The following is a 13,763-nucleotide window of genomic DNA, read 5'->3' on the forward strand; positions in this document are numbered from 1 at the left end:
ACAGTGAATACTAGCCATAAGGTGTTGTTTTTTTTAATGTAAAGAGGCTGTTAGTATAAACTAATATTGTAGTTTTATATATGTTAATTAAACATATCAAATGTCATGTAGTAGTGCTTTTAAACCGTGCTTATCTGCATAACGAGAGGAAATATATAGAGATGTGTAATGAATCCCATACTCTTTTAACTAGGTGAGTATTCAGCCCAGATAGATATAAAAATTATATGATATGCGTCAGCATATACCATAAAACTAAAATAAATCACACTGAATAACAAAGTTAATAACTTAACTTAATTTTGTGACTAAAGTCTGTAGTGTATAACGAGGTGAGATTTGGTAATAATAAAGTTATTGGCTATACACATTTTCATTAACCATAGCGCACAAAGTCGTAGTTGCTGTAAATTTGTTCAGTCAGTTACAGTGACGAAATACTTGTATGCTTTGATTATTACTTATTATGTAATGTGTAAAAAGTAATTAACTTGCACTGAACCTCGTACAACAGGTTAATATAAGGTAATTACTGTATCTCGTTCTATTCAATAAAAAAAAATCGTAAATTATAAGCAGAGTGTACTACTTTTCTTAATGTGTATACTCTGTTATTATGTCGTTAAGATAAATTATTGTTTTATAGACCAATACATAAAAGTATTTCTCACGTTATGTAATGACGATAACATTTCTAAGAACTGGTGGGTAAAAGTAATATTTTATAAGTTTTTGCAAAGTGTGGTAATAACCCATCGTTCGTGTAGCCGGTATTGTTGAGTCATAAAGAGTAGATCACTATAAGATGGCTAGATTATACGTAAAAGTATGTTAAAGACTGCGATATTGCATCACACTCATGTCTTGTTGATAACATAGGAATCATGTTGAATGTTATTTACAAATGGAAACTATTTCTACAATAGTTAGTTATTTGGTGTCACAAATTGTTTAGTTACAGCAGTTTGAGACAAAATCTTAGCCCAAAAGTTGCGTATGCTATTGCTTTATTAATTTGTGTGAAACTCAGAATCAGAACTATATTACTATGCTGAAGAAACGAGTAAGCTAATATCAGTAAAGTTTTATTATAAGATTTAGGCTTTCTTATTAGACAATATATATAAAAATCAAGTAACTTGTAGTTGGCCGAATTACAATAATCCGACGTGTTTGAAGCTGTGTAGTGTATAATTTGAGTGGTACTTGACTACTGAGTAGATTAAGCAGTTAAGAGGTGGAAGAGGTTAATCACTGAGCAACCCAATAGAGATCTTGTCAAGTATGAATGCTATCTCCAGAACAGTAAGAAACATACATTAACATACAATTCTGCTCATAAATCGTTACTTAGGAGAGAAAACAAAAACCCTAAAATGGCAACAAACTTCAAGTAATTGGATGAGCAATGCAGGAAGATAATTATCCGTACAAGTAAATAATTAAATGCACATTGGCTGACAACAGTCAACGTCATTATGTTCAATGACAAACAGGATAACGGTACCACAATCAATGTGTAACATCTACAATGGCGCTTGCTGAAAGACCAATATAAGTGTTGGCATCATTTCAGTCACTGGTATTAGAATTCTACTCAACATTGATGACATCCAAAATGTTGACAAGTATGAGCATATCCTAATCCATCATGTCATTTCTTTAGGAATAAGAACTGTTGAATAGGGGATCATATTCCAGCAGAACAGTGATCCCAAGTATGCAGCAAAGGTGGAGAAACGATACCTAGAGAATCACTTCCAACTATGTCTTAGCATGCACAAGGTCTCGATATGAATATTATCGAGATTGTTAATTGGGAAAGTTAAACGTCAACCAAGCAGCTTGACTGAATTATGGGGAGTAATACATGACTTTTAGAACAATGTTCTCAATCTACATCAGTAAACGTATTTTAGCCCTAAACAAGGTGTATATCACTTTCTTGTAAAACGAATATAAACTGCTAGTGCATTATCTATGCGTTTCAGTAATTATCCCCACAACTGCACATGTACATGCTGCATTACAGTTGGTAACAGGTATAAGTATTTACTCTACACTTTGTTCGTTGAAATCAACAAAATTATATATCTATGTGTGTATATATATATATACATTTGTAGCATGTAATTTATTGGTTATAAGAAGTATTAAATTAATCCTAAGTGTAACTTAGTTACTGACAGTATATTAAACATTCTCACATTAAAATATTTTTAGCAACTGAAACAAATTCAGCATAACAAAGAAATGATTAAATTATATTCACGTGTAAGGTAATTTTAAACTCGCTTCTATTTCATCTGCTTTATCTAAATTACGTTTGACACACGTGACATCACCAAATCTTTTGGGACTTATTACTGCAGAAAAGTCTCTCTTAAAATTACATCTTTGGTACTTTCCTGACAAATGGCATTTTAATTTTGATTACCGTTCCTGTTAACAAAATTATTTTTCCTTATAAATCTGGTTCTGCTTTTTGTATTCATTCATCATAGTCATATTTTGTACAGAATATTCGCATAAATATTTTGATGCACACATAGTAAGTTGATTATCTTTATTTCTGCATATATTTAAACAATTGCTCACTTTTCATTCATTGTGTAAAAGTTAAAGCAGATAACGATATATATATATATATATATAAATTTCAAGATTATAATATTACTAAGGCTCCAAATATTTTTCAGTGATCATAAAACGTTGAAAATAATAATCATAAATCAGCGTAATAATCCACAAAATATTAAAGAATAAAAAAAACATAAAAACACCATTGGTTTCGACAGGCCAGGCTTGCCATTCTCAAAGGACGGAGTAAAACTGTTCTTAGATCAAAATGATTTTAAGTGTTGACCTTATAAATGCCAGTGAATGTCAAGATAACTGATAATACTGCCAACATCATCGATCACGTTAGTTATACTCACTAGTCTCGATCACACCTTCCTTTCGATCATTTTCATGCTATAGGAAGATAAGGTTAGTTCTATCTCAAAGGTATAATATTCCTAAATCAATGATATCTTTCCAGTACAACTACCATGTGCACTAAAGCTGAAAGCAAAACGTCGAACTTCCAGACTGTTCACATCAATCAATGTTACCAGATATTAGTTAATACACTACAAGACATTTGATTAGGTATTGTTAAGAAATGATAGACACATTCTGAAATATCTACCTGTTATAATTAATTATGGATCGTAACAGAAGCTAAATAAAAAAAATATACTCTGTCACACAAATTGTTCTTAACATGTTCCAGTGGGACAGCGGTAAACCTATAGATTTACAACGCTAAATTCAGCGGTTCGATTTCTTTCGGTGAACACAGCAGATAGACCGATGTAGCATTGCTGTAAGAAAAAACACACTTAGGATCCAGTAAATACTGGAAGTAGTTGTGATGTCGATTTTATATCTTCGAACATTTAGATTCAACAATTAATAATAATTAGAACCGATTTTCGAATTGGTGGTGAATAATCAATTTCCAGGAGTGCTTAAAACGAATTTCTTGTTTTAGCAAACTACTAAATTAGGATTTTGCTTAATTACAAATATATTTACGAAGTAATTTAACCAGTAGCTCCAAAATCCTCAGTGACTTCAGACCCACAAGTAAAATATTTCGTTTAAAGACAATGTTCAGAATTCTATTTTATTTAAACTTTCTTTCAATTTGAAGTACTTAAATACTTGCTGACGCTATTCATCCTGTGTGAAACAAACATACTACGGCAATGTCTAGAAAAAAAAAAGGCATTTACATTTTATTTTTGTTCAATAAGCACAGAAAGTGTTCTAATTTAAATTTGAGGTGAACATGTAAAAGTGATAAGTGATAAATATATTACGATGTATAATCGTTGGTTTTGAGAAAGTAAAACACCGGTTGGTATTTAATTTATATAGATAACAATTCGACACATAATTTTTCTCATTTTGTAGAATGAGTATTTCTGCTGTTTTAGCTGCCCATAACATGTACAATTTAGCTTAATGTTTGTTACATATCTTGTTCAGATTATAAATATAGAAGTGCAACGTTTTAATGTATTCTTTATGCGTTGATTTAATTAAATCATTTTAAGTGAATTTAGCGTTATATTTCTAATTCGAAAAATAATTATTACTAATGCAACTTTTATTTAATCTTAAGACTGCAAGTAGTTAAAAATATTTCAATCATGACTTAGCTTCGGGTTGCATCCCCATTTTGCATGGACATATAGTGCTTTCTCACGTATTTTATCATTTTGTAGAATATACACTGGTTTTAGAGAAATTAAATGCCAAAGTTAATATACCTTTTTACATCATTAAACGTAAAAACATTGAACTCATTATGCAGCTGAAATGTTATCACTGCTTTAAAAATTCACAAACTTAGGATCCAGACTTTAATAACAATTAAACTTTTTTCTGATGTTATTTTTCCAACTTTTAAATCTACAAGATAATTAAGTAAAACATTACAAATATATCTGAATGTATAGTAACTTGAAAATCTGTTCATGAATAGAGTTTGACGCAAACTTCGCTTTTAATCAAACAGATAACTGTTAGATCTAATGTAATACTTTCTGCTGATAAGCATTGTTAGATTTTCTCATTATTTGTTCATAAATATCAATTTCATTCAAAGTTCTAATTTGTTGGAAGTAATATTGTAATAAGTAATATTGGTGTGTATTTTTACATAAATGCATTCAGTTTGATACTAAAAGTTAAGATTAAAAGCTTGCAAAATTCTGCGTATCCACTCGTCGAATGTTCGAGTGGTTGAACTATCACTTTGTTTGTTTTTTATCAAGCACAAAGCTTCACAATGGGTTAATTGTGCTGTACTCATCAGGGATATCGAAACCCGATTTTTAGCGTTAGAAGTCTGCAAACCTACCACTAAACCAATGAAAGGTTTGAGCTATAGATAACGATTACTATTAGTAATATGAATTCATCATTATACTTATATTATTTTTAGTACTATTAATACTGAAGTATATTTTAATAAATTGTGTACATTACTCGAGATTCTATATTCGAACCGCCAGTAACAAGATAGCTATTGTGTGAATATTCAAAAAAAGCTTTTCCCACAGTATTATAAGTATGAGAATATTCATCAGAATTACTCAACTAGTTTTCAGTGCCGTTTTAATTAAATATCAAATACCCAGTTCCAGCATTATATAGACATATAATTCGCAAGCAGGCTTATTATATGATAAACTTTATTTGTATGAGATAAACACACTAACTTCCGAATAACTGTACATCTCTGACATTGCAAACTAGCGGCAATTGGGGATATTTCAGAAAGTGGAGCTACCTGCTGTTGTTGTTGATCGACGAATGTGCATCTTACAGGTGAGAGATGTTCTTTAGTTATCTTAGACTAATTTTATGATTTAAAAGCAGTAAATTTATCGATTAAGCCCTTTAGCTATATATCAGACGAAGAAACTTTGAGTTGGAGGGATTATTGTTGCGTTGTAGGTTGTAATAGCCTGAGAAGTGATTGGCCGAAAGGGTTTGCTTTACATCCAATTCCCAAACAACTTGCTTCACATCAGGAATCCTCAATAGAAGCTACAGGACAAAAGTAGTACGGAAATACCAAGTTGTTTTTTTTTCTTTCTAACAGCTAATATTGGAATTTTGGAAAAGCCTTCCGTTATGGGTCGGAAGAGTAAAGATAAGTATGAAATTTATTACATTCCAACCACAAATATTCCCCCACCCGTTACTGATAAGGTAGTAACTACTCAAAAAAAACGTAAGCAGAAAAAAAAGACTATCAGTACCCTAAAGCAGCGCAGAAAGGAATTGGAAAATAAGTAGCGTCTGAACAAATGTGTGAAGTCTGAATCGACTTTTGACATTGATGATGTTCAGTTGGAAGTATGTGTCTAGTCATGTGAAATTTTGGCATTGTATTCTGTGAGAGGGAATTAGGTCTACTAGTACCAGATAAAACAGAACCTAAAACAGCTTATGTTTATCACAAACATCGGCATGAAATAACTGAACTGGATATGCATTGTGATATGCAAATTCATACTACAAACGAAAATATGGCAATTCAAACATAAATAGGTGTATCTACAGCATCGACTCAAACTGGAAAAGAAATGCGTTTGAATTGACTCCTTTTGTTCGGAGAAAGATCTCCAAACTCTGGCTGACATCAAAATGAAGAACACAACAAAAATAATACTTGGTTTAAGGAAGGAAAATCGTCAGCTGCATCAAGAAAGTTTTGTTCAAAACATGTTTAGAATACCGACAAAAATCCTTAACTTTGCACAAGATCTCCAAATGTTTCTATGCCTTAAGGCTCTTTCACGTCTTGTAAGCTACTTTCCCATTTTACTTAGATCTGGTGAAATCAGTCTTTAGAAAAACGATCCTTCAGAAATTTTAACATAATATTTGTTTGGTTACATTTCATGTTAAAGCAGACTTGGAAAATTCTTTGGGTTTACAGTGACATTCGTCCATCAGCTTTTAACGTATACCACCCACTCTCGGCTTTTTCAAACCATATCATTTTCAAAAAAACATTTTCGCGAAAAACGAAACAAAGGACTATCTGAGCATACAGTACGTAATTTTGATCTGGTAAAGTTACCATAATCTATCATTGTTCATCTGAACTTCCTTTTGTTCATTGGCTAAAGTAATTTATATTCGAACTACGGTTACTCCTATAGAATTTCTTCACGTATAATCTAAATACAAAAAAAAAGAAATTAGGGCAGTTATAACACCGATAGTTGAAATATATTGTATACTAAATAGCAAAACATATTTTTGCCGAAATAAATCATTAAACTTCCATTATGGAGCATGGTGAATTTTAAAATTTTGTTTTCATGTAAAAATCATTATAATGAAGCATTTACGATAAATATGGAGATTTCGCTTTAATATAAAAATAAGCTTTTTATTTTTTAATATCCAAAGTTTTATAAAAATGATATTTTCAAATTACACTAAGAGAGAATGAGCTATACTTTTCTATGCCGGCATTCAACTGTTCCCTTATACAGTAGGCCCGGCATGGCCAGGTGGTTAGGGCGCACGACTCGCAATCTGAGGGTCGCGGGTTCGAATCCCCGTCGCACCAAACATGCTCGCACTTTCAGCCGTGGGGGCGTTATAATGTGACGGTCAATCCCACTATTCGTTGGTAAAAGAGTAGCCCAAGAGTTGGCGGTGGGTGGTGATAACTAGCTGCCTTCTCTCTAGTCTTACACTGTTAAATTAGGGACGGCTAGCGCAGATAGCCTTCGTGTACCTTTGCACGAAATTTAAAAAAAAATTATACAGTATATATGGTACATTTTTTAATTGAATCTAGTAATGGACGTTTTCATTTGAATTGAATTCATTTTTACAATATACCAACCACAATTTTCACAAGAAATAAGCTTTTAACGGCTCAGGAGTAAGTTTGTGGACTTATGACGCTAAACATCAGGTCTCGATACCCGCGGTGAGAAAGCACAGTGTAGCTTTGCACTTGACAACAAACAATGAACAAAACGTAATATTTATCAAACTGAACTCAATTCTAGCAGTTATGATCAAAGAATATTTATTAGACCAGCTAAAATATTTTTTAATGTTAATTACAAGATAAAAATTTGGGTTAAGATATTTGGGAATAAACATTTTAAGATCATTGTTTTTACCATGAAATATGAAAATTATAATTTGTTTACAAAACTGACATGAGGGTTTCATTTGTTTAAGGTCTCTTCAGTGTTACCCTTTTCTAATTACTGTATTTCTCCCTATATTTTATTTACTATGTTTTATATTCATCTGTAATGCGACTGTATCTTGAGTTAAATGATGATGTCCTTTCATTATACAGTTCATTAAAAGTCGTCTGTGGTTGTGAATTATATTCCAACTGTCGTGTTTTTTTTAAATTTTGTAACAGTTACCTGTATAACAAAAGAAATAGGTTATTGAAAATTACAGATAGTATTTTAAAAATATTCTTAAAACGTTTTATCAGTACCTATAAATTACAAAATAGTGTAGATCCATTTAATTTCATATAACCCTAAAGTTTTTGTTTAAGGTGGACATCTAGTCCATTATCCACAGTGAACTTGAATTTAATGGTACTGTCATTAGTGCCTTGGTATATGGGAAATGGATATACAGAGTTTTGCATCAAACAACAACAAAATGTCACAATGAGTCCAGATTATATATTCCAAGAACTAAAGAAAATGTTATTGATTTATCTGTTTAAGGAAGCCAGTTTCTTCCTAAAATACGGCCTGAGCCATAAACATCAAAACTGTAAATAACGACTAAAGAATTAGTAGCCATTCTCAAACATTGCTGTTTTGAGATCCATTGTAAACTATTAAACACAAGTCTGAACACTTCTAAGATAAGAAAATGTAAATATAATGTCGTTTGTCCATTCAGAGTGAAAACACGGGAATTCATGCAAAGTATCTTAAAGAAAACTTATGTTGTTGACATTTTGGAAAATAATCTTCAGGTATTAATTGTAAGATGAAAATAATTTTGCAATAACTTTACATCGAAACCATTAATTTTAAATCGCACTTTTCATACGACGCTAACCCAAGCACTGAGGCTAGTACTACTGCTACCACATAGCACTGAATACTGGCTAGAAACTTGTTGTAAATTGTAATATATTGTACTTTACTAATGTTAGAATATTAATGTATTAATAATGCAAACATAGCTGACTCAAAACTTTTAGAAAAACAACAACAACAAAACAGTAGAATTACCAATACTGGCAATAGCCATGAGTTTTGATGGTGGTGGTTCATCGTTCTTTTTCAACTTCATTCCTTTGAGTCAGATCGATTAGGCCCACAGCGTCAGGGGTATTTCTTTTTTCTATCGCTACCAAACAACTGACATTACTATTTAATCATTACTTATTGGAAGATCATCCTATGTTTGTTTTAAATATTCTTCCCATCGCATAACTAAATAATGAAATTAATACCAATTTGTAGAGTTTTGCCACAAACACCTCGTGTCATTTCAATTACATTACACCAATTACATGATAGCGTTCAAACGTACATAATAGTTTATCATCACTGTCTTCTGAATACACATATTGAATAGTATTTCACAAGTCGTAAGTGGTACTTTACTTAAAGTATTAAAATATGCAAGCAAATAACAAATATTTGACGAATTCAAATATTATATCCGATGATTTATTGTTCGTTTCCCGCTGCCACAAATAAAGAGCTACACGCCAAAAAAGTGACTTTTAATTCCTATTAGTTGGTCAGATAAAATTATTTCAACAGTTTGCTATGGATGCTGTTGACTAGCTAAGCTACTTTCCCTCTAGTCTATCAGTTCAAAATTAGGAATGGCTATACGTAGATAACGCTTTTTGTAATTTTCAACAAAAAAATCTTTAAGATTGATAAACCAATGATATTCTGCAAGTAATTGATACTAATATATCTACTAGACTATACGGAAAGATGATATTATAATAACACCGTGGCTCTAGGCATTCAAATCCAATACGCCAAAATTAAACTATTAATCAAGTGGCTAAAGTCCTACAACACTACTGTAATAAGAAGATAGCATTTTACTTTTATGAAGCCTCATTATAAAACTTATCGTTTTAACACAATGCAATACCTTCGATGGTATTTTGTAGATACATTTTATAAGAAATAGAAATTTGTCAACCTATATGGGTGCATCGGTTTAACAGTAACAATAAATAATACTTATCAAATCCTCCTAAGTTATAAAATATAACAGTATTTTACTGGCTTATAATTAAAGCAGAATTCTCATGAAACAGTAATAATAACACGAATTTCTCAAAAGTAAACTGCAAAATTGAGTGTATATATATAAAAATATTTGTGTATTAAAATTTTTCTTAGAAACTAATGGTTTTTTTACCCTTGCAAATGCTAATATAAAGCTCTATTAGATTTCTTTAACAAAAATTACCTCTTGTAGTTTTTGGAACCTTTTTTGAAAACCTGAATACATTTCTATGATAACTTGATAACGTATAATACCTGATAAAGATCACAAGTTCTATATGTTTAACGTTTCTCTAAATACGAAACGTCTTATCCAACTACGGATCAGTGGTTTCGTTTCTTTATTTGTTTGTATATTTGTATTGTCATGATCTGGTTTTTAGTAGGATGTAACAAGTGAATGTTTCCTCAGAAAAAAAACACATTATCTTTGATTTTTTCAGTTCCACCCAGAGAAACAATTATTATGGATGAATTTGGACAGCATCTGCGAGGTTTGATAGGCCCGTATAACGAAGGATCGTCGTTACTTCTCATATGTGAAGCAGATGGAGGTAAGTTAACCTACCAATTAGTTTTAAACAAATACCGGAGACCTAATGTCATTACATTTACTTTTATAAATTGTTTAAGATTTTATAAGACAGTTAAGCTCTCAGCCTTTCGAACTCGTAACTTTATAATTAGGAACAATTTTGTTAATAAACTGTGTCCTTTATCATGATTCTTATATTATTCAACGTTTACTAAGCCCATTTCAAATGATTTTAACATATTTTGTGTTCTGGTTGCGTACCTGCTTAGTGTTGATTCTCGGAAATTATTTATTCAAATAAGATATGATGACGCACAGAAGTATTATTAAAAAAATTATTCTCAGTCAGAAGTGTAGTACTGCAGATATATAATGAATGGCTAAAGCTAGCGTACAAACTTCAGAGAAGGAATTGTAGAATTTATCCTAGTAACAGAGGTATTTACTGAAGTATCTTAAAGAATACGTTGTCTGTCAGGTTCAATGGAAATTAGAAAAGCAATAATATAATTTCATACCAACGAATACTCAAACGGAATCCTTCGTTTATATTTCTCGGAATAATATATGTGCATGAGAATCAACAGAAAGAAACTAAATATATATTTCGAAGAGTTTCGTTTTTATCAAATTGAACCAAGTAGCAAAACGTTCGTATTCTAAAAATGTTTACTAACGGACATATTTCTGTCTCGTTAGTTAGGAATTAGCAGCAAACATTATCTTAACCAACCTTTATCGTCACTAGTTTCTCTTGCCATTTTAATAACTTATCTCAGAAAGAATACATAGGATATCCTTTGGCAGGAAGACCTCCTCCAGCATTGACGTGGAAAAAAGGAGGAAAACTTTTAAGCTCTAACTTTACTCTGACACCTCAAGGTTTTTCCCGAAATGAAGTAGTTCTTCCCGAACTTCGGCGGGAAGACCTGTTCTCTTCCCTAACGTGTGAAGCTTCAAATAACGACATCCGATCTCCTGTAACAAGTTCGGTTACTGTTGATTTAAACTGTAAGTATATTTGCTTCCTTGCTTCTATGAATCGCACACTAATGCATTAATCTTCTCTTTTAACTATTTAAGGATCATCTCTGTATTTATTATGATCTATATTATTAACTACTTAGCCATTATATCAAATCATATAAATATAAAAGAAGAATTAAATATGAGATTAAAGAAAAGAGTGAAAATACTTAACACATATCATTGGACTGAAATATGCCTGTGAATTATTAAACATTACACAATTAATTGGGAGATTAGAAGACAGTAATGTATATGCACTAGTAATTAGCCACAAAGTAGGACCAACATTCAACAAACAAGACACTTACTACAACATACATTATACATTTAAAACGACACGAAAATGTAAAGAATAACAAGGAAAATGTACGATTATGTATATGCACTAATAATTATTAGTCACAGAGTAGGACCAACATTAAACAAACAAGACGCTTACTAAAACATACATCATACATTTAAACGGTTGAACTTACAAATTTTAAAATAACTTCATAACAACCAGTTTTTTACAAGTAGTTTAATGGTACTATTTATTTTGTATTTGGTGTAGTATTTAATGACGAAATTGACAATTAATGATTATTGCGCCATTTTGTTGTAATAAACATACAACAATATATGCACAACAGAAATTAAATGATGAGATGAAAATGTGTTATAACGGCGCGTAGAAAGAACAACAATAAAATGGACCTAAAATATTATTGACTATTTGCAAATAGTAACTATGGAGATGAGGTAATAAAATAAAAATCAAGTCGAGAACAACAAGAAAATTTTATAAACGAAAACCCCTCGCCGAGCATTGGCTATTATGTTATTTCCCTGTCAATGTTCCCATCTTCATTAAAAGGCGTAAGATGACAAAAACATTTTCATATTTGCACATGAGATGCAAAGACAATGAAGACAATAATAATTACCAGTGATATACAAATATTGTTAATGAAAGTTTATCGTTTCAGGTTTAAAATACTCACTTTTGTTTGTTTGAATTTTGCGCAAAGCTACGTGAGGGCTATCTGCGCTAGCCGTCCCTGATTAGGTAGAGAAAGACTAGAGAGAGACTTTTGAAGATCTTAGAACAGTTGATGGTCATGTTTGTGCGTCATTTAGAGAGGCATGCTACAAACGTAGAAAGCTAGAAGATGATAGTCAATGGGATGCCACCTTAAGAGAAGAAGCCATATATCAATCCTCAAAGCGGCTAAGAGATTTATTTGCAATTCTCTTAAAAACCTGTGATGTAGGCAACCCTTTAGAATTATGGAACAAATACAAAGATGATTTGGCACAAGATTATAAGCACCAAGCACAACTTACCAGCCCGCACATTGACTTAGTTCACACAGATGAAATCTACAACAGAGCCTTAATTGACATAGAAGATAAAATAGCATCAATGGATGGACCACAACTACCTTCATTTGGCCTCCCACAAACCAATAGAACAGAAGTCAACAATTTCTCTACAGAGATTATAAGAGAAACATCATATGATAGCAACTCCTTAACTGAATATGTAAATGAAAATGAGCCCAAGTTGTTGCCTGATCAGAGAACTGCTTATTCAACTATAATGAATAGTATCTCTCACCAGAATGGGGGCATCTACTTTTTGGATGCTCCTGGAGGTACTGGAAAAACATTTGTCACAAATTTAATACTGGCCAAAGTTCGCAAGCAAAACAAAATTGCTGTAGCAGTAGCCTATTCTGGTATAGCTGCTATACTGTTGCCTGGAGGTCGCACAGCTCATTCTGCATTCAAACTTCCTTTGGATTTAGCTACCAATGATGAAGCTGTTTGTAAAATTGCTACAAATTCTGGCATGGGAGAGATTTTTAAAAGATGTGAACTTAAAGTCTGAGATGAATGTACAATGGCCCATAAAAAAGCATTGGAGGCCCTGAACAAAACTCTACAAGATGTGAGAAACTACAAGACATTGATGGGCGGTGTAACTGTTGTCTCATCAGAAGATTTTCGCCAGACTCTGACAGTTATACCTAAGGGAACAAAAGCTGATGAAATTCGAGCATGCCTTAAATCTGTTTGTGGCACAATGACAAAACCTTGAAGCTTACAACAAACATGCGAGCAAGAATTTATGGTGATCGCAATTCAGGTCTATTTGCTCAAAACTTGCTACAGCATGGCGAAGGAAAAGTTCCTGTGGACCATGACAACAAAGTCATTATATCTACAATCATCACAGTGGTCCAAAGTGTTAATGAATTAACAGAAAATTATTTACTAACTTTAGTTATCACTACAAAAACTACTTGGGTGTGTGAAAGAGTAATATTGGCACCGAAAAATGTGACAGTTAATTCTATCAACCAAAAACTACTCCA

At 31.9% G+C, this 13,763-nt stretch overlaps 1 protein-coding gene across 1 annotated transcript in view; it reads left to right on the forward strand.

Moving 5' to 3' along the window:
• The window catches only part of LOC106456910 (hemicentin-2-like), a 165,148-nt gene that overhangs the window by 105,803 nt on the left and 45,582 nt on the right, over positions 1-13,763 (forward strand). Inside the window, exons 3-4 of the mRNA XM_022382691.1 lie at positions 10,283-10,393; positions 11,182-11,385. Coding sequence (XP_022238399.1) covers positions 10,283-10,393; positions 11,182-11,385 — 315 coding nt within the window. The remainder of the gene's footprint in view (positions 1-10,282; positions 10,394-11,181; positions 11,386-13,763) is intronic.

Source organism: Limulus polyphemus, unplaced genomic scaffold (genome assembly GCF_000517525.1).
Source record: "Limulus polyphemus unplaced genomic scaffold, Limulus_polyphemus-2.1.2 Scaffold271, whole genome shotgun sequence".
NCBI lineage: Eukaryota > Metazoa > Arthropoda > Merostomata > Xiphosura > Limulidae > Limulus > Limulus polyphemus.